At 41.7% G+C, this 22,032-nt stretch overlaps 2 protein-coding genes and 1 long non-coding RNA gene across 3 annotated transcripts; 2 read left to right on the top strand and 1 right to left on the bottom strand.

The window, feature by feature from the left end:
* Nucleotides 1–382: 382 nt before the first annotated feature.
* Nucleotides 383–2,747, bottom strand: LOC115977426. Its single transcript, XM_031099266.1, has one exon. The coding sequence runs from the start codon at nucleotides 2,503–2,505 to the stop codon at nucleotides 571–573; it is 1,935 nt and encodes a 644-aa protein (XP_030955126.1). The 5' UTR covers nucleotides 2,506–2,747; the 3' UTR covers nucleotides 383–570.
* A 6,770-nt stretch (nucleotides 2,748–9,517) lies between these two features.
* LOC115973991 lies at nucleotides 9,518–11,241 on the top strand. Its single transcript, XM_031094225.1, has 3 exons — nucleotides 9,518–9,777; nucleotides 10,769–10,942; nucleotides 11,194–11,241. Exons 1-3 carry the CDS (start codon nucleotides 9,637–9,639, stop codon nucleotides 11,239–11,241), a joined length of 363 nt encoding a protein of 120 aa, XP_030950085.1. The 5' UTR covers nucleotides 9,518–9,636.
* A 145-nt stretch (nucleotides 11,242–11,386) lies between these two features.
* LOC115961924 lies at nucleotides 11,387–13,498 on the top strand. The gene is made up of 3 exons (XR_004085325.1): nucleotides 11,387–11,474; nucleotides 12,421–12,510; nucleotides 13,320–13,498. It is a non-coding gene; the product is annotated as an uncharacterized LOC115961924 (long non-coding RNA).
* Nucleotides 13,499–22,032: the final 8,534 nt, after the last annotated feature.

Genomic DNA, 22,032 nt, shown 5'->3' with positions numbered 1-22,032 from the left:
TTTAACCGATCTCTTAAAGTGAATTACCACTGTAAATATCATTTTCCAAAATCTAGTGCTAATAGATAACACTTGGTATATCAAACTTATTCGATGACCACTTGACAACATAATAAATTGTGATTTGAAAAGTTCTTCAGAAACAGAACTACCTAGTATTAATACCAGTATTTCAACCAGACTATAACTTTTTAATGATACTTCCACATCCATATTAATGGTTTATCAAAGCATAGTTTAGTTAGTCACCATACCCTAAAATGTCGTACCTAGTGCACAAAGCTTCCACTTTTTGTCGAGTGCCATATGATATTGAAATTATGAACTTATATTAAGAACAGACCCAAAAAAAAAAAAAAAAAAAATCAACGAGACACACACATAATGAATAATATCCATTGAGAAAGCACAATAGCTTATAACACAAAAACACAAACAAATCGCATAACTCTGAATCTAAGTTACAAGCTTGAAATCAAAGAATGATACACATGTTAAGACCATACACCCCCTTGAACAAAAGGAATCAAAAAAGAAGTACAACAAAAGGTAAACAATTTCATTGATAGCTCAATTGCACAAATATATCCCACTCTCAAACTTGTGACTAACCTCGTAAAAGTCTGTCTTACCCTCAGAAGTAGGCCGTAGGCAAACCCCAGACAATGATCTAGCTCCTTGTACTGAAAACTTCACATAACAAACAACCTCAATCTCTTCATCTTCCTCAATAGAATCCACGGGCATCCTCACCCTCAACCGTCCAGGAGGAGCATTCACTGGAATCTCGGAAACATACCATTTCAATTCTCTCTCAGACCTATTCAACATAGCTTTTGGAGACACCTTCAACAATGTAGGGTCAACCGGTAGTTTCAAAACAAATGTTACATCACACAATGGTGTTAGCAATTCGGGACTCGAAACATATTGTATCATCACAGAAAGTAAAGTCCCGGTATGACGTTTTACAAGCCGAACCCTCAATGGCAATGGAGTCAACCTAGGTTGCAAACTATACTTCAAAATCGGTATAGGCTCATCCGAAGCCACTGTCCTTACATGAAACATCCCATTCCCGAGACTACTAACACGAGAACTCTGCATAACAAATCTCTTAACAGCATTTACACCCTCCACCCGGAATGAAAACTCAGTTTCTTTATCACCAGACACTTTGGTTGGCAATGTTTTCAAATAAACCACACCCATCAATCCTATTCTAGCAAGCAATGATTCTCTGAACTCAGCACTAATCTCTTCCACAATGTACATCTCTGGACCCTTCTGTTCCGTTTTCGTCACCAAATCCTCAAGTGGACTCTTAGCTCCACCAGCAGCACCAGCTGCCACTGGTGCATCACTAGTATGCAACAATTCAAGCCCACCAAGCCCTTGAGGCTTATCAACTTTCGTGGTAGCCAAAAACTCCGAGGCATCCAATCCTCCACCAAAAGGAGCATTGAATCCTTGAAATGCATCATCCAAACTTGCCTTCTCATTGCTATACTCAACTCCACCATAATCCCCTTCGAATCCCTCAACTCCAATATACGTAGATTGTGTCGCCTCTGCCGGAGGCAATGTAGTAACCTCAAGACCCGACAATGCCAGCGTTAAATCCGTGGCGGACGGGTCTTTGTTCTTCTTAAACCCACTCACAAGCTCTTGCGGCTTGTTAATGGCTTCACTCGCCGCGAACGGGTCTTTCTCAGCCACAGGCGCCTCCTCCTGCGGCTGTTCTTGCTGCTGATCGGTCTGCGCCATTGGCACGAGGCTTGCCACGACCTCGTCCCCGGCCGCAAGCGTCTCCGGCGGCAATTCAAAGCGGGCGTTCGAAAACGATTCCACGCCCGCTTCGTGATCGATAGAATGCGGCTCCAGATTAGTCCAATTATCGGCGCCGCGGATCTTGCTCTCGGTGTCGAGTGCGGAGTGGACCATCTTGGCGAGACCATCGCTGTGCATCGATCCGAGCATCGCAGCGAGGCGGATACTGCTCACGCCGCGGAGGACGATGTCGAGAGCCATGTAGATCTCGGCGTACTTACGGCTGAGCTTCTCCGGAGTCACGTCGACGCCGCGGCAGGCCGTGACGACGACGCTGACGGCTTGGTTGACGATGTGGATGCACTCGAAGACGTTGACGGAGGACTTATCGTCGTCCTGATCGGCGGTGGTGATTCCGAGCACGTAGATCGAGTTCACGAGACGGTACACAACGCGGTACCGGCTTTCCACTCCGACGATGAGCTGGCCGCTCGAGGCGGCGAGAGGATCGTCGCCGAGAGAGGCGATGGAGTCGGCGTCAGCATCGGAGGAGGTCGTAGCTGACGTGGCGGAGGGGTGGTTGTTGTGGTGGTGTTTGGCGGCGGCGAAGGCTTGGCGGGTTTGGCGGAAGGAGGAGAGAGCTACGAGGGCGCGTGCGGGTGGGAACCACTCGCGGGTCTGGAGGAGGATATCGGATCCGTTAGCGGGTTGGAGAGAAAGAGCTAAGCAAGACATGGTGATCGATTCGGATCCGTGTAGGGTTTGGGTTTGGATCTAAGTGAAAAATGAGAGGAATTGGGTGGGGGGTTTTTGAAGGAAACGAGATTGAGATGATTTTAGTGTTTCATTTTGATAGATGATACTACTATTTCTGTTTGGTGTAGGGATATGAAATCATTTCAATTTTTTCAGTTGGGAATAGAGGAGAGAGAGAGAGTGGGTCACTCGGTTGGATTCAGTAGTGGAAGGTGGAAACTCTGAAGGGATGACGAAAAGATTGTTATGGGCCGCTATAGGATAGCAAGGCTTATCTATGATCAGGCCCACATTAAAAGCCCAGTAAGTTCTGTTCATATTGGAAAATAAAAATACAACCTTTTTATGGGAGCTTAAACAAAACATTGTTATATTAAATTTTATGATTTTTCCATTGAACTTCTAATTTCTTATATTTTGCTAGTATTATTAAAACCTTTTTAAATACCTTTATTGAACTCAAAAATATTTTTAGGTACTGTATTAATATCAATTACACTTAAAAGAAATAGAATGCAATATCTTGTGTTGTTTTACTTAAAATAATTAGTTTTAAAATTTATGTAATTTGAATATACAATTACAACTATTCCTTGAAAAATTATATGGATTAAATATATAAAATTTAAAATTCGTGTTCAATTAATATATAAATTTGTGTACATTGTATGAAAAAAAAATTGTATGCATTAAATATATAAAATTTATATAAAATTGAAATTTTATGTACTTTGAATTACATAATTCTGTACATTCATTGAAAAATTGGTACAAAATTTTATACAACCTTATATGCTTTGAATATTAAATAATTGTGTACAAAATTGTGTTCCTTAAAATTTGTGTATTTTGAATTTGAACGTTTAGAATTGTGAACTTTCTTTGAAGTTGTGTATTTGCAAAATTGTGTAAACTATGTTTAGAATTGTGAACTTTCTTTAAAGTTCTGTGTGGGGCCAGAGAACTTATGACCTGACCCACTTTCCATTAGGACCCAGGGCCCGTGCCGAGAAGAGTAGTTGCCGAGAACCAGTAGTGAAAGACCAAATGGCCTAGAGATGCAGCCGAGGATGACCCTTTCCTCGACATCCCAAGACTTCAAAGGGAAGAGCGACATGTCGTCAAAGGCAGCCTCCAAAGCGCCCCCAGAAGAAAAGGCGAGTAGAATGGGACTCACATGGGGGTACAGAATGGGAGTGGTTCAAGGAAAAGACGTCACCTCCGCATTGAATGCGCCTACAAACGTCCTAGCTATTTTAATGGGAAAAGACTCCTGAACAGTGTGGTTTCGATTATTGCAACTAACAGAAAGTAGGGGGAGGCGGCTGATGGGACAGGTACTCGAATAGGTATCTGCCTGATCAACAGATGGAGGGTCAGGATCAACCGAGAAGGGCTATATAATGTAAAGACTTATGCGCCAAGAAGAAGGAGGCCAAAAAACCAGGGTACCCAAAAAAGGGAGAGGAAGAATAAGAACATTAAGCTTCATGGACAAGATCCACAGACAACCTTAGCTCGTCTCTATGTGTCTATCATGAGTACCATGGCTAACCATCGTCCGGTGACCAAGGCCTAACCTTTCAAACCCACGCTTTACAAATTATATTGTTTGGGCCCTTAACGTGCGAACCCAATATCATTTTGGGGTCGTTACAAATTGAGTCCTTACAATTGGCGCAATCTGTGGGAAAGGATTGTGCGTTGGTACAGGCGGTGGTAGGATCAAGCTCCTGTCAAACAAGGGCCTGCGAAAGCCCCTCCATCACTTCCAGCAACCTGTTGTTGTTGCCTTAATATAAAGTTCCACTAGGGGCTACGCTTCGAAGCACCAGTGGCACAAGCAGTTCTAGGGGCTTCCATCATCAGGTCAACGCCCCACACCTTGGCCGAGGGCTAATCCTCGAAACTTAAAGAAAATTCTAAGTTTTGGACAAAATCAAGGTATTGCATGGTCCTTAGACTCAAACCTATGGGGAAACCAACTACTTAAAGAAAATTCTAAGTTTTGGACAGAACCAAGGTATTGCATGGTCCTCGGACTCAAATCTATGGGGAAACCAACTACTTAATGAAAATCTAAGTTTTGGACAAAACCAAGGTATTGCATGGTCCTCGGACTCAAACCTATGGGGAAACCAACTATTTAAAGGAAATCTAAGTTTTGGACAGAACCAAGGTATTGCATGGTCCTCGGACTCAAACCTATGGGGAAACCAACTACTTAAAGAAGATTCTAAGTTTTGGACAGAACCAAGGTATTGCATGGTCCTCGGACTCAAACCTATGGGGCAACCAACTACTTAAAGGAAATCTAAGTTTTGGACAGAATCAAGGTATTGCATGGTCCTCGAACTCAAACCTATGGGAAAACCAACTACTTAAAGGAAATCTAAGTTTTGGACAGAACCAAGGTATTGCATGGTCCTCGAACTCAAGCCTATGGGGAAACCGACTACTTAAAGGAAATCTAGATACCAGGCTCGGCCTAACAATATACATGACATCTCGGATGATGCCTATATCTCTCCAGAAGTATGTTCAGACACAAGTTCAACGCCCTATGGGCACGGGTAAGTTAGAATTCCGGGATATGATCCCAAATATATCATATGCACAATCATTCACACATGTTAAGATAACTAGTTCAAAAATCATGAGATTCGTAGCAATAGTAAGTATCGACAAGAGCAACTAACATGTAATTTAAAGGAAAAAGAAAGAAAAGAATTTCATATATGTGGTCAATAAGTTCAACTACAAGCAAACTATAAAGTTTTCAAAACAAAAGGGAAACTAGTTAATAATTAAGTTAGAAACAAATACAAAGATTGGCCAGGGCTCCTACTTCTTCAATTTCGTTTTGGCCACATCTTGGGAAGGCCGAGCAGGACTAGCTTCGGGGCCTTGGGAGACATCCCTTTCTCGGGAAGGCTGAGCAAGATCAGTTTCGATGCTCTTAGGGACATCAGTGAGGGGAATGGTCTGTAGGGGTTGAACAAAGATGGCTGGCTCCTCGGCACCAGAGATCTGAGCACTGACCGTAGGCTCGACACCCTCTTTAGCCATTTCGGGATTTAGACCTCTAGGTGCTTCCGTCGTATCATGAGGCTCTCCTTCTTCAGTCGACTCGCTAGGAGGGACGGTGATTTGAGTAGCTTCTGACTGAGCAACCCCTGCCTCGTGTGGATCGCTCATAGCCTCGGAGCTGGCGGAGGCGGTCTCACGAATGGCTGGAGGATAAAATATGCTCTCCGCCTTCCACAAGTCGAACGAAGCTTCCACCCCAGCTCAGGAGGCCTGGGTTTCAGCCACCCCCGCCTCATAACCCTCCTCCTCGGCCTTGTCCCTAGCAACTTCGGCCTCAGTTCTGGCAAACTCAGCCTCCTGCTTGGCCCTTACGGTTTCGTCCTTGGCAAATTCCACCACGCCCTTAGAATTATTTGCCTCGATTAGTTGCTTCTTTAAATCGCTGATCTGCTCCTTAGCAATCTACAATTGCTCCTCGACAGCAAGTAGGCGCTTTGTCTGTTCCTCGACCTATTTTTGGGCACCAGTCAAACCTGTCGCGGCACTATCCCTGGCTCGGGCAGCCTCCTTTAAGTCCTCCCTAGCCTTCGCGAGGTCATCCTTAGACTTTTTAAGGGTTCGCATAGTATCAATATGTTTATCGCGCTCAAGCTCTGCGGTCTTGCTCTGCCCCTTAACTTCTTCCTCCATCCTATAGGTGGCCTGGATAGCCTGTCGAGTGAGACAAATACATTGTGAATAAAAATCTGGGAGCAAGAGTTGATAGAGTCTTAGGTTTCAAGAGTCTTACCATACCCAAGTACCTCTTCGCGCTGAGGAAAACCTCTTGCATCCTCATATTCTTCAACTCTTCCACATCAGTAGGAAGCAGCATGGTTCTCCCTAATGCGTCGGCCACATAACCGCCATCGCCGTCTCCAAGGTCCCTTATAGACGCGTTTTCCAGCAATGGCTCCCTGTGGAGTATTGGGGCGGGAAGCCAAGCACTCGACGCGGATTGGGCTCCGGTCCCTTTCCCTTTGCTTTGGGCTGATTGGGTTTCGATACCTTTCCCCTTACTTTGGTGCCCAAGCTTTAACTGTTTCTGAACTCGCGGGGCTTCGTCCCTCTCCTGAGAGGATTGGGACTTTCCCCCATCCATGGGCTCCTTACCCTTGGGACTCCTCTTTCTCTTTGAGTCAATGGGCTCTGGCCGAAGAGGCAGAGCTGATTGGGAAGAAGTAGGAAGTTTGGGATGGGGAGATTGTGGTTGCGACTTAGTAGAGGAGGACCTGGTTTGGACGGGCTGGGGCTGAGGTAGCGGAGTTGGAGCGTTGGATTACGATTTTCCTTGTGCACCCTTCCCCGGCTGACCCTCGATGAGGTCGAATAAGCTGGTCGGGGGCTTTCTCTTAAGACCCATCTCGGTTCGGGAGGATGTTCCTACTGACAACAGTTCCACTTTGGATAAGTCAGGGTCACCTAGATCACCAGAAGGATCCTCAGATGGGTCAGCTTGGTCAAATGCCCCAAAACCCTCCTCGGACAGACCCAAATTACCTTCGTCCTCCGTTGCCTGATGAGACGACGAAGAGTCCACCAATGGGATGCCCTCTGGGATAGGAGATCCTTCGGAGATCAAAAACCCTTGTTCGACTATGGTAATTTTCGGAAGCCGAGGATGGTTAGCGCTGACCACGTGCTTTGGGTTGGCAAATGACTTCTAAATGGGATCGTACCCTAAGATTTTGTGAGCGGTTCTGACTTGACCATCCTCGTCATTTACAAAAACTACCGCTTGAAGAACAGTCTCTAAATCAACCCGGTTAACCAAATGAAAGTGTCGGTGAAAGGCGTTTGGATCTGCAAAAAGAGGCATGTACATGGTTAGTAACCGAACCACACCAAATTAAAATGGCGCAAAGGATTGGCACCCGTCTACTCTCTATACCCCACCTGGTTCTCCCTCCACCATTGGGCATGAAAGGCCATCATGCCATTCCCCGGATACGATAAGAAAGTCCTTGTTCAGCCCCTTGTTGGAGTCGGGGAGGCACTGGATTAGCCGAATCCTATCGTCTCTCGTCTTCATGTAGTAGGATTTGTCCTTCAAATTTTGGAGATTGTAACACCAATTTACATCATGATGGGTTAATCTTAGCCCCATTTTTTCGTTTAAGGCATTCACACAACCCAAAATCCTAAACATGTTGGCAGCGCACTAGGTGGGAGCTAATCAGAAATGCCTAAGGTAACTCTTCATTACCGGCCCCATGGGGATTCTCATACCCCCCTCTACGAAGACGAGAATGGGAATTACCACCTCCTCCGTCATTCTCAGAAGATGCCACTCCCTCATCTTACAGTGCCTCAGACTTACGTTGGGGGGAATCCTATAATCGGCGATGAACTTTTCCATCGCCTCTTCAGTATCAACCAATTTTCTTAATTTAACCATCTCTAAGAGCTACTAAACAAACTCAGTGGATGATGAGAGAAGGAGAGGAACAAGAGAAAAATAAACCCAGAAAAGAAAAAGCATAAGTTAGTGAAGGCAGAGAACTTACAGAAAAGAGGAAAGGTGTCTCAGACAGGCTTTTTGTGCTGGAGATAGACTTGAATTTGGATGAAAGTTTGGATGAACCCAGGATATATGCGCTAGAACTCTTAAGTGCAAAAGTGAAGAGACAAATCAGTTCCAAAAATCATTTATACCTCCCATCGAAAGTAACTACACGAATTTTCCTGCCCATAAAGGCAAGGAAATCTCCACCGTTAGATCACCATCGCGCCGTTGAACGTGGGAAGCACAGAGCCACCCGCATTTAATGAAGACACGTTTCACCTTCCAAAGTCTCCAAGAACGTGTCTCGGGCAGACGAAGAATCTCGGAAACCGATAGGTGACAAGGATTGACAAGTTTTGACAGAGGCCTGATGTCATCAAAACCCTCCTATCCGTCCGAGAATCCGGACAGTAGGATTTTGAGGGGCTATTGTGGGGCCAGAAAACTTATGACCCGGCCCACTTTCCATTAGGACCCAGGGCCCGTGCCGAGGAGAGTAGTTGCCGAGAACCAGTAGTGAAAGACCAAATGGCCTAAAGATGTAGCCGAGAATGACCCTGTCCTCGGCATCCCAAGACTTCAAAGGGAAGAGCGACATGTCGTCAAAGGCAGCCTCCAAAGCGCCCCCAAAAGAAAAGGCGAGTAGAATGGAACTCACATGGGGGTACGAAGTGGGAGTAGTTCAAGGAAAAGACGTCACCTCCGCATTGAATGCGCCCACAAACGTCCTAGCCATATTAATGGGAAAAGAATCTTGAATAGTGTGGCTTCAGTTATTACAACTAACAGAAAGTAGGGGGAGGCGGCTGATGGGATAGGTACTCAAATAGGTACCTGCCTGATCAACAGATGGAGGGTCAGGATCAACTGAGAAGGGCTATATAATGTAAAGGCTTATGCGCCAAGAAGAAGGAGGCCAAAAAATCAGGGTACCCAAAAAAGGTAGAGGAAGAATAAGAACATTAAACTTCATGGACAAGATCCACAGACAACCTTAGCTCGTCTCTACGCGTCCATCATGAGTACCATGGCTAACTACCGTCCGGTGACCAAGGCCTAGCCTTTCAAACCCACGCTCTACAAATTATATTGTTTGAGCCCTTAACGTGCGAACCCAATATCATTTTGGGGTCGTTACAAATTGAGTCCTTACATTCTGTATTTGCACAATTGTGTTAATTAAATATAAAAAATTTGTATACTTCGAATCTACATACACATAATTGCGTACCTTAAAAAAAAAGTGTGTTCATCTATATATATATATAAAACCGAAGCTTTTGAAGCTCCCACAATTTTCCACGTCAGCATTATTTAAAAAAAAAAAAAAATCTGATTTTTTTTTAAAACCTGATAACACATAAAACCCAATAATACAAAAAAAACTAAATTCTGATTTTTTTTTCTCTCGTTCCCCTTCTCCTTCCCCGTTCCACTTCTCTGTCATAAAAAACCTCTGTTTCTCTTCAAAACAAAAAACCCGATAATGACTTTCTTCTCCATTGTTTCACAAACATGAGAACAACGACTACACAATGCACTCGGCAGAGAGGCTCCACAGCACCATGGAGATCTGTGGTGGATTGACCCAAGAGACAACTCTCCACTTCCACCCATTTGCACGGATGGGTTTGCTTGAAGCTTTTCTCTCTGTCTTTGGAACACTGGTAATTCAGGTTTTTCTCTCTCACTCTTTGGGTTTTCAATTTTGGTAGATATATAGATTCAAATTGCTTCTTAAAATTTTCCACTCCTACTTAGGGTTTTGGTTTTAGGTTTTTGAATTTCTTGATTAGTTTATTTTTATGATTAATCGATGGGCAGTCCTAACCATTTAATCTGTTTACATAGGTTGTTGAAATTAAACATCTGTTAGCATCCGCCTCTGTTTTCTTTCAAACCCACTTAGGGTTTTAATTAAAATTTTCCACTCCTACTTAGGGTTTTGGTTTTAGGTTTTTGAGTTTTTTGATTAGTTTATTTTTATGATTAATCGATGGGTAGTCCTAAACATTTAATCTGTTTACATAGGTTGTTGAAATTAAACAGTATTTGGTTTCTTTTGAATTGTATGTACCAATTTATTTTTCTGATTGATTTTGTTGAATTTTGGTCTGTGTATGTGATTCAAATTTGAGAAAATTTTTAGTTGAAATTTCAAATACAGTAGGTTTGGATAGATTAGAGGTTGATTAGAGTTTAAATTTTGTGTTTTTGATGACCAAGTTTATGGATACCCAGATTTGTTTTTATTTTTTATGGATGACCAAGTTTGTGATTTTTTAGGGATATTTCTAGGTTTTGCATGTTGGTTTGTATTACTTGATGGATGTAATTAGGCTAAGACAGACAGGTTTTTCTGTTGACAGCTTAGGCGACATGGGGGTGGCATTGCTTACTTGAGTGGCAGTGCTTCTGCTCTGTCCCTGTGTAGATACTATTTCATGTGATGGAGATCAATAATGATTATTCTAATGAAGCCACAAATGTCATTGCAGAAAATTTTATTAATTTTGAATAATACAGCTTTTCAAGTCAAGAGTACATGTGTTTGTAATCTGTTAAGTTAATAGTTCTTTGGTAGAAAATGTTATCTTGAGTTATAACATGTGAAGAAGAAAAACCACTGTACTTCACTGCATTCAAAACCGAATCAATATATTTCAGAAAACTTGCAGCTACAAAGGCATCATGTCTGCGCCCGAGTCAATTGGAAACAACACTCAGAAAAAGCTTATAAAAATAGTTATCAGTTTAGACACTGTGTGTCCATGGTGCTTTGTGGGCAAAAAAAATCTTGACAAAGCTATAGCTGCATCTAAGGATCACTATGACTTTAAGGTTTGCTCTCTCTCTCTCTCTCTCTCTCTGTGTGTTTGTGTGTGTGTGTGTGTGCACGCATGTTTGTGTTCCCACTCTTATCTTTTATCAACCACATTTGTAGATTAGATGGCATCCATTTCAACTTAATCCTTCTGCCCCAAAAGAAGGCATCAATAGGAAAGAGTATTACAGGAACAAGTTTGCATTAAGTTTGATTTGGCTGGTCATTGTATGCAATAAATAATTATGACTGCTTTGCAAATTTTCAGGTTTTTAGGGGCCATGGATTGGAATATAACCTTTTAGGACTCACGTAAGCATAAAAATAGTTTTAAATATATGGATAACTTTATATAGGTGAGGAAGCTATGAAGCAACCTTAATCTATTGGAGATTCCACTAACATTGTCTTAAATGCACACAGGGGAAATACTCTAGACAACCACAGGCTTATGCATTTCACTGGGCAATAGGGTCTTGATAAGCAACATAATCTTATGGAGGTGCTCTCTCTTGGCTACTTCACTCAGGCAAAATTTATTGGTGACAAGTAAGTTGGGCTGTAACGTTTGATCTTTATATTTTTTAAATGTTTAGGCTGTTTGCATAAATTTTATTTTCCTGTAAACAATTCTTAAAATTATTTTTCTTATAGATTGATGTTTTGTTTAACATGAATACCATGTAGAATGCTCCCCTCCTCTTCCAAAAAATAAAAATAAATTCTTTCAAAGATCATGAGTTATTAGAGACTAAACAACTGGACAGATCTTCATTTTGGCTTTAGCTCCACATGTTTAACTCACTTATCAAAATAAAATTGTAGGAAATTTATTGCTTTCTAGAACCAAAATTTCTGCAATTATTGATCATTCTACTTTAGTTTGACATGGCACTGGTAGTCAACTAAAACTGCTGGTCCCCAATAGTTTGTGCAAAGAGTCACTTCTTTGCATAAAATATAGATTAAAGCTTCTTAGATTCTGGAAGAATCTATTGCAGAGAGATAATTAGAGTCAAAGCAATAATGTTGCTGCTACAATTCTTATAATTCTTTTGAATAAGAGTATGAAATTGAAACTTTGAAAGTTTTTTGCCTGTTTGTTGTTGATGATTCTAACTACCAGAAAATTTCATTTATTGTTGTTTTGGTTGTCATCAGTTGTCTCATGAAAGAAAAGCTTTAATCAATTTGAATATTTTTAGTGGAAATTGAGCTATGGGTTTGAATTTTTTATGATTCATATGTAAGAAATTGAGATTGGTATTGATGGTGAGATAGGTTTATATAGTAGAAAGGAGATTAATTGAATCATAATGGTCTCTAAGCTTATCAATTTGAAAGTTTAAGGGATATTGATAAGTAGGTTTGATTTTTTAATGATTAGAGTTTTGAACATAATGGTTTCTTCTATTAATGTTTCTTGAATGTTGGCTGAAAATTGGATTCCTATGGCTAGATTGCTGAATAAATATATTGCTTGAAATTCATACAGATTGTCAGAGTGATCGCTACTCATTCTCTCTCAATCACGCGCTATAGTCCACCCCCTCAATCTTTGCCTTTTATCAACGCCACCACCAAGGTTTGCTACTTTCCTCTAATTTTTTTTTAAAATTTTTCTAGCCTACTTATGTATAAAATATATGATAGTTGACCATCACGAAACCTTCTTGAAGGTTTTCCAAAAAGGGTTTCACCATTGGGTCTATGAATCTCTGTCAAAATTATTGAAAAAAGATGGAACTTTTCAATCAAATATTATTGGCCTTCTCTTTAAATATTGTTGCAACAAAGGACTTAGCACACATGCTGCTCATACAGTCAACTTCCAAGGAATGATTTATAAGTTATTGGTGAATATGTCAAATATCTGCAAAATTTTCACAATCACTAAATCAGTTTTGCTTCCGACCATTATGTATAACATTTTATCCTTAAAAATAGTCAGCATTCATCATTAAGTTTACTTCCAATCAAAAAAAAAGTTTGTACATACCTCATTATGAGACATCCGTAGGAAACATGGATCAGTAGAACTCCCGTTTATTGCTATGAACAATTTTCTTTTTTCAGTAGAACATCTTTGTCCAAGTTTTACTTGAGTGTACAATTTGAAAAATATTACTTTTGTTAGGTGCCTGAAGAAGTCGTCCTTCCTGTGCAAGTAGAAAATCTGAATTTGTTTTCCAAAGACAACTAAATGACTATAATCTTAAGTATGGATGAGAATTCTACACTCTCAAGAAAGTTTTTCATCTTTTGAAAATACTGACAAAGCAATTTAGTTTGATAAAATGTCAAAAGTACGTATTTTTTAATATAACAAAATTACAAATTAGATATTTAATTTGTTTATGTTGTAATACATTTATCAACCTGTTTTATTGTCAGGCTTACATCAGTGATACTTCAAATGAATGTAGTAGCAACTTATCAAGTGAACAAGGTGGTGATTCTACAAAGTTTCAAAAAGTTGATGTTCAAAGCAATGGGCAACTCACACCAACATCTATGCTCAAGGAAAACAAAAAGACATATTTAGTGACTATTACAAAGCAACAAAGGAAGAAGATACAAAAAACACTTTTTAATTTATTTTTTTTCAATTTATTTGAAATATTGATTAAGTAGTTCTTTAAATTTGTGTTTCATACATTTTATGGATAATTGAGGATGTTAAAGATTTGATTCTTCATTTTATTTTAAATTTAAGTTTGATTTCTATTTTTAATTATGTAATTTAATGTTTCATATCAAAGATAGGAAACTATAAGATTGGAATTCTAATGTACAATTAAAGAGGAAGAGAAAAAGAACATTTTATATCTTTATACACAATAGCTTTTCCGTGCATCGCACGGGTTAGCGACTAGTTAATATAAAGACTAATTCAATACGCTTCACTATTTATAATTGGTGGCATTCTAGCTCTTAATCCTGATCATGTGAGCAAGGCATTAAAAGGGGCGAGACGAACCAAGAACTCAACTATGATTACCACTTGCAGCATGTTGTAATTATTTCTCAAAAAAAAAAAAAAATCATAAGGAGCCACCGATTCTACAATTGCATGTTCTTGGGAAATCAATTCTTTAGCTTAAAATTTAATTCTCAAACCAGAGATTCAATTCAAGCAAAAACAAACATTAAAATCAACAAGAATAACAAAATTGATTATAAGAATTTAACTTCTTTTGATGATGCGTAAATCGTCAATCAAGTTGGTTCGTCCAGATGAAACTGAATCCTCCTCACTATTCCTGCAAAATGCAAGACAAAAGCTCTCCTAAGGTGGTCATCGGTGTGGTACCTGCCACAACACCTCTGATGCCAAAGTTAGTGTATAGAAGTTTTTTGAGAGAAATAAGAAAGTTCTAAATATCAGAGTATCTGTGTAAGAGTATTTTTGGGTGAATCTATGTACCTTGTTTGTCTCTGATGAGTGTGTATATATAGCTTCATAGTTTCTAGCCGTTGAGGCCTTAATTGTGGTTTTAGTGCTCTTCTTGTAACGCCTTAGGGCTTATTAATGCGAGTTTTGATGAGCCTCCAGCGGTCTGACAGCTAGTTGGTAACTGTCTAAGGTATTAAATCCTCTTACTAATGACTCGCCTACCTTCATCCATGCCGTGTTGAGGTGGACAAATGTATTTGATGAGGTCGTCCAAGGAAAGAGAGTTCGTCAGTCCCATCAGCTGCCCCCCAAGTTCTGTGGTCGTCGTGGTGTGTCAAGATGACCATCAGAAGATGAAAGGTTTTCTGACCAAACATGGCTCTTGGGGTTTTGTTCCACATTTAATGCGTAGTGGCAGCGCCACACACATCATGGCCACGTGGCGTGTTCTAACCAGTAGAGTTAATGCCCCATTTGTGTAACTCTTGGGTTTTCCATTGAATTTCAGTTTTTTGTGCTTAGTTTTTAAACTTCCTTTATTTCCTCTTTTCCCTTCACTTTTTCCAACTCTCAATCATTACTCCATGCTTCTTCTTCTCCAATCTGTTCTTGTGATTTTCTTCAAGCTTTTGCACTCTGTGGTTGCTTCCTTTAAGGTATGTCTCGCTTTTCCCTTTCCTTCGCTTTTTTATGGCATAGTTTGATTGTACTTGGTTTCTGATTTCTTTTCTGTTTTGGGGCTTTTAGGATTATCTTCTCTTTTCCTCTGTTTTCTAGTTTTCCATGGTTAGTAGCTTTGAAGTTAGGATAGCTTGCCCCTCAATTTCATTCCCCTTTGCGCGTTTGGGGGCTTCTTTAGGTGTTTCCCGTACCTTTTTCCATTTAGTTGAAAAATTTGTCTTTGAGGGTAGTAGTTTAAGCATTGCATTAGCTGATTTGCTCCCCTTGCTCTGTCAATCAATTGATTGGTTCGAGGGTTTAGTGAGTGAGTGAGGAGTAATGTCTGAGGTGAGATCGAGTGAGCCTGAAACTGGGTTGTTGTCTAGTGACAATCCTGTGGAGGTGGAGGAAGACACCGCAGTCTCCGTCCCTTGGGAGGTTAGGGCTTTCCATGCCCTTGGGGAGGTGTGTAGTCTAGACGATGATACACTCTCCAGGTTCAAGGGTAGGTTCCAATTTCCCGATAGAATTAGGGTTCGTCTTCCTCACGGGGAGGAACGACCTTGTCACTTTTCGCCCGGGGAGGTATGCTTCTACGAGGTTGCTTTCCTGAGCGGGCTTAGATTCTCCGTCCACCATTTTATTATGGAGCTTTTAGGCCATTTCGACATTGCTCCCAGGCAACTTATGCCCAATTCGTGAAGGATAGTGGTTAGTTGTATGGAGATATGGCTGGCTGCTACTGAAGGAGATATGATTAAGGTGGACGAACTTGTTTATTTGTATCGTTTAAAGGAGTCCAAGGAACATGGGTACTACGAATTGATGCCTTAGGAGAGAAAGACTAAGATCGTCCGGGACCTGCCTTCGTCATTCAGATACTGAAAGTCCTGATTCTTTTTTATGTCCAAGGATGAATGGGAGACTCCCTTTAACGAGGTTTGGGGTGATCTCCCTAGGTTGCTCCGTTGGTGGAGAACCCCGAGTCTAGGTGCATTGTTATTTCTACTAGTCCTTTGTCCTTCACTCTTTTCGTGTTCATTCCGTTGTTACTAATTCTTCTGTTCGTTGTCTTGTGCAATTAAGAGATGGTCCAAACTTAAAAGCAGGTACAAGCAATGTGTTGAGGCTGCTATTGAGTACGCGAAGTCAATGGACGATTTCGACGATTTGGTCGATCCTCGCACTTTGGCTCTGTATTGCCTTGGCTCGGAGCCTTTCGCTTTTATCCTACGCACTATTGAGATTGAAGAGAAGAAAAGTAAGCACTTTATTTAGTTTGTCATTGATCCTACCCTTTTTTTTTTTTTTTTTTTTAACAAGTGTTTCCTTTTTGCAGGAATGATGACTAAATTTAATCAGGACATGTATGCGAAAATGAGGACCAAGAAGAACGAGCCTTTGTCCAATCTCGAGAAGAGGACAGTGCGCGTCATAGAGAAGGGGGTCTCTGTCACCCCAGTTGCCTCCAGCACTAAGATGACAAGGACAGCTTCTCCAACTACCTCGGTCAAAGAGATTACTCCTATCCGGAAGAAGCCACGTGTGGCCGACAAGGGGAAGGAGAAGGCTGCTTCTCGCTCGTCCAGCGTTTGGGACGACGCTAGACTCGCAGTGGTGAGGGCACACGAAGTCATCACTACCGAGGAATTGAAGATCTTTTCTGGCACGCTCCCCAACGAGGTTGTGGGTCATCATATCCACAAACTCATCTAGGTAATGTACTTGTGCAATTTCATCATTTTCTTTCTCTTCTTTTTGCATCATCCTGAGAATTTTAATTTTCTTTTTAGATGCTGGGGGAGAGTCTTCATATCACTTCGGAGTACCTCACCCAGGAGACGAAGGTTGCATCCGCGGTGTCCAGGGTGGAGGCTTTGGAGGCAGAGAACTCCAAATTGAAGAAGGATCTGATCGTTGCCATGGACAAGGCCAACACCATTAAGGAAAAGGCTAAGGTCCTCTTCGATGATTTGAGGGCAGAAAGGCAGTTGACTCTGGAGAAGGACGAGCAGCTTTTGGCCGCAAAAGAAAAAATCAAGACGATTGTTGCGAAGCCCGTGGAAGCCTTCCATATGACAGAGGAGTACAACACCGTGCTCTTCAGCTGGTACTTCAAAGGTTTCGAGCTCCTGAGGCGATACCTCGCCAAGCATCCCATCGGAGTGGATTTTGAGAACCTGGATCTTAAAGAGGTGGACAAAGAAATGGCAGCTGACGAAGCCTCTCAGTCCACAGCTCCTGAAGGTGATGCTTCTGGGGATGTTCCTTCGCCTCCTGTTGGTGATGATGCGGCTGCTAATGCTTGAACCTGTTTATTTACTTGCTTCATGTTTTGGCCTTTTTTTTTTGTAATCTTCTCTTTGGGTGCCCGCTGCGTTTTAGGCTTTTTGGGTCTACTTTTAGAACAATATTTTCATACTAATTTAAGAACAATGTTTTTGCCCAGTGTTTATGGGCTTTTAATTATAATATTGAAACAATGTTGGTTGCCCGTTCTTTTCGGGCCTTCAATTATATCAGTAATTCTATACCTACTTATTTACATTCATGCCTTGCATAATATTGAAACAATGTTGGTTGCATGTGATCTCGGTCTGCTTCGTTCCTTTAGTTATTTCTTTTGTGTCAGTAACTTGCATTGTTGTTGCTTAGTTAAAATTTTTGTTTTGACTCATACTCATTGATGGGGTCTTGCTCCATCAGTAACTTACATCCGTCGAGGAGGAATTTTGTTATTTAGCCAATTTTTTGTTACTTATACCCATTGAAGGGATTTTGTAATTTTTGGCATCGTTAGTAACTTACATCCATCTAGACGGAATTTTGTTACTTAGCCAATTTTTTGTAACTTACACCCATTGAAGGGATTTTGTCACTTTCAACTTCGTCAGTAACTTACATCCGTCTAGGCGGAATCTTGTTACTTAGCCAATTTTTTGTGGCTTACACCCATTGAAGGGATTTTGTTACTTTTGGCTTCGTCAGTAACTTACATCCATCTAGGCGGAATCTTGTTACTTAGCAAATTTTTTTTTTTGACTTATACCCATTGAAGGGATTTTGTAATTTTTGGTTTCGTCAGTAACTTACATCCATCTAGGTGAAATCTTGTTACTTAGCTTTTTTTTTTTTTTTTTTTTTTTTTTTTTTTTTTGTGACTTACACCCATTGAATGGATTTTGTAATTTTTGGCTTCTTCAGTAACTTACATCCGTCTAGGCAGAATTTTGTTACTTAGCCAATTTTTTTGTTTTTTTGTTTTTTTTTTTTTTTTTTTTTTATATGCAACACACTGGCTGAATAGTTCTTTTATTGCTTTATTTCAAACATGAATACATTCGTCCATTACATCTACTGATGGTACTGCTTCAAATGCTTGATATTCCATGGTTGCAGCTAGGGGTATCCAATAGAAACTAAGACCCGACCCGCTCGCCCAATCCGTCTGATTTGGCCGACCCGATGCCGATGATGGTCGGCGGCGGGTCTCTGCCTCCAAAACCCAAAAATGGCGGGTCGGTTGGCGGGTTTTCTCCCCAAAACCTGAAGAAACCCAATCGAACCGAGATATGACTAAGTCTCAGTCTCACGATCTGCTCTTCGCCGATGTCTACCCTCCGTCGATGCTGCTCGTCGTCGATCTCGGCCTCTCCATCGTCGATCTCTGCCTCTTCGTCGTTGATCTGTGCTCTTCGTCGTCAACGTTCGCTCTTCGTCCTCAACGTCCGTAGCTCGCCTTCGCCTCCATCTCTCAGATTCGTCTTCGCCTCTTTGAAATTTTCATCTCTTAGGTTCGGTTATCTATGAAATTGCTGTCTATTGTTGTTTTTGTTCTTTGGATTTGTGGATCTATTCTTTGGGTTTGTAGATCTTCTCTTTGGGTTTGTAGATCTGTTGATTTTGTTCTTCAAGAATCAAAGTTCAGTGTTTGATCTTTGTATTTCGGTCGAAATCAAAGCCGACCGCCGCCCACCCGAGCCCGATTCGACTCGACCGGTGGCTTTTGGTGGTCAGCGGCGGGTCTAGAACTTCTCCACTCGTTTAGATCGGGTCGATTGCGGGTTGGGCACAAACCCGACCCGAACCGACTCGTGGACAGCCCTAGTTGCAGCTACTTCCTTCCATCCAACGTCTCCAGGTGATAGCTACCTTGCTTGGAATAATGGGTGACTTTGTAAGGTCTTTCCCAGGTTGGGTTGAGCTTCCCCTGAGTTGGGTCATTGGTGGCAAGTGTGACTCTGCGTAGGACAAAGTCTCTAATGTTGAGTCGTCTGAGCTTCACCCTCTTGTTGTTGTATTCAGACATCTTTTCTTGGTACTCCACCATCTTGTGGGATGCTCCATCTCTAGATTTGTCCAAGCAATCCAAGTTGATTCTTAGTTGATCGTTATTGTTGTCTTCGTGGAAAGCTTCTCGTCTCAAGCTAGTGATTCCTACTTCGACTGGAATTACTCCTTCAGTGCCATAGGTGAAACTGAAGGGGGTCCCTTCTATTGATGTTCTTGCTGTAGTCCTGTATGCCCACAAAACATTGGGCAACTCTTCTGGCCATGTGCCTTTTGCCTCGTCCAGCGAAGCCTTGATGATCTTGAGTAGGGTCCAATTCATCACTTTCGTTTGGTCGTTAGCTTGGGGGTGACCAGGGGATGAGAATTGATTCTTGATTCCTAGCCCCGAGCATAATTCCTTGAAACCTTGACTGTCAAACTACCGCCCGTTATCTGATATGATCATCTGTGGTATCCCGAATTGGCAAACTATGTTCTTCCACACAAAGTTCCGGATCTTCGCCTCTGTTATGGTTGATAGTGCTACTGTTGCAACAAATTTTGTGAAATAATCAATGGCAATTAGTAAAAATTTTACCTATCTTTTACCTTAGGGTAATGGGCCAATGATGTCAAGTCCCCACTGAGCAAACAACCACGGGGAGGATATTGTTGTCAGTTTCTCAAATGGGATACGCTAGACATTTCCAAACCTCTGGCATTTATCACACTTCTTGACCAACTCTTTTGCATCCTTCTACAGAGTAGGCCAGAAGTAACCTGTTCGAATAACTTTGCCAATCAGGGATCTCGGGCCTGTATGATCTCTGCAAATTCCTTCGTGGATCTCCATTAGAATATATTTGGCTTCCTTCTTGTTGACACACCTCAGGTAGGGCATGGAGAAGCCTTTTTTGTACGAGGTATCGTTCAAAATCGTGAACCTTGCTGCCCTTTTCCTGACCTTCCTTGCCTCTTCGACGTCTTGCAGGAGCAATCCTTCTTGAAGGAATGATAAGATCGGGGTCATCCAGTTCCTTTCTCTCTGGATTATGAAGGTGTGGACTTCTTCGATGCTGGGGCATCTCTGGACTTCAATCTTAAGATCTTTACTTATTGGTCCTGCTTCTGACGATGACTGTTTCGCTAGCTCGTCTGCCCCCATATTCTGGCTTCTGGGGATTTATATGAACTCCACCTGATAAAACTCTTGTGTCAATAGCTTCCTCAACCTCAGGTATTTTTGCATCCTTTCCTCCTTTGCTTCGAATTCTTCCTTCATCTGGCCTATGACGAGCTTTGAATCGCTTTGGAGAAGCAACTTCTTGACCCTTAGTGCCTTCCCGACCCCTAGTCCTGTCAGTATTCCTTCGTATTCAGTTTCGTTGTTGATGGCCGGGAATGCTAACTGAACTCCATACTTGAATGTCTTTCCTTCAAGGGTGATGATTATAACTCCTACTGCTCCTTTCTTTCGGACTGACGAACCGTCAGTCTGAATCGTCCATCTTTCCACCTCATTTGTGGCCCCTTCCTCGTTGGGAATTGTAAATTCGACGATGAAATCTACCAGTGCCTGCTCCTTGATAGCTGTCCTAGGGTGGTAATCAATGTCGAATTGACTAAGCTCAATAACCCACTGAATCATCCTTCCTGCAGCCTCAGGCTTGTTCATTGACTTCTTTATAGGTTGGTCCATCATCACGAGGATAGGGTTCGCTTGGAAGTAGGGGCGTAGCTTGCATGAAGCTACAATCAAAGTGAATGCTTTTCTATGAGTGGGTATTTGGCTTTTGCCCCTTGGAAGGCCTGGCTGACATAGTAGACTGGGTGTTGTCTCTTGTCTTCTTCTCGAATCAAGGCAGCGCTCACGGATGTAACTGATATTGCCAAGTATAAATATAGGTTTTCTCCTTCCTTGGATGGATTCAAGAGGGGTGGACGGCTCAGGTATTGCTTAAGTTCCTAGAAAGTATTCTCACACTCGTCCATCCAGACGAAGGCCTGCTTTAGTGTCTTGAAAAAGGGCAAGCATTTGTCTGTTGTTTTTTAGACGAACCTGTTGAGCGCTACTATTCTTCCTGTAAGCTTTTGAACTTCTTTCACGTTTTTGGGTGACACCATCTCTAGTATAACCCGTACTTCTTTGGGTTTGCTTCTATTCCTCTTTGGGACACCATGAACCCTAAGAACTTCCCTGACGCTACACCAAAGACGCATTTGTTAGGGTTTAACTTCATTTGATATCATCTAAGAGTTATAAACATCTCTTAGAGGTCGTCCAGGAGAGCAGACTCTTCTTTACTTTTGACGAGCATGTCGACCACGTACACCTCTATGTTTCTTTCGATCTGTTTACTGAATATCTTGTTTACCAACCTTTGGTAGGTTGCTCTTGCATTTTTTAGCCCAAAGGGCATCACTTTGTAGTAGTAGAGCCCTTGACTTGTGATGAATGCGGTTTTCTCCTAGTCTTTCTTTGCTATTTTTATCTGGTTGTACCCCGAGAATGCGTCCATAAAGGTCAAGAGCTTATGCCCTGCTATGGAATCCACCATCTGATCTATCCTCGGCAAGGAGAAGCTGTCCTTTGGGCAGGCCTTGTTCAAGTCTGTGAAGTCCACGCACATCCTCCATTTCCCGTTCATCTTCTTTACAAGGACGATGCTGGCTAGCTAGTCCAAGTAGTAGACCTCACGGATGAAGCCTGTTGCTAGTAATTTGTTTACTTCATCCATGATCGCCTGGTTTCGTTCTGAAGCATACACTCGTCGCCTT

This window comes from Quercus lobata, chromosome 2, assembly GCF_001633185.2.
Source record: "Quercus lobata isolate SW786 chromosome 2, ValleyOak3.0 Primary Assembly, whole genome shotgun sequence".
NCBI lineage: Eukaryota > Viridiplantae > Streptophyta > Magnoliopsida > Fagales > Fagaceae > Quercus > Quercus lobata.
This window is presented reverse-complemented; position numbering and strand designations above follow the sequence as displayed.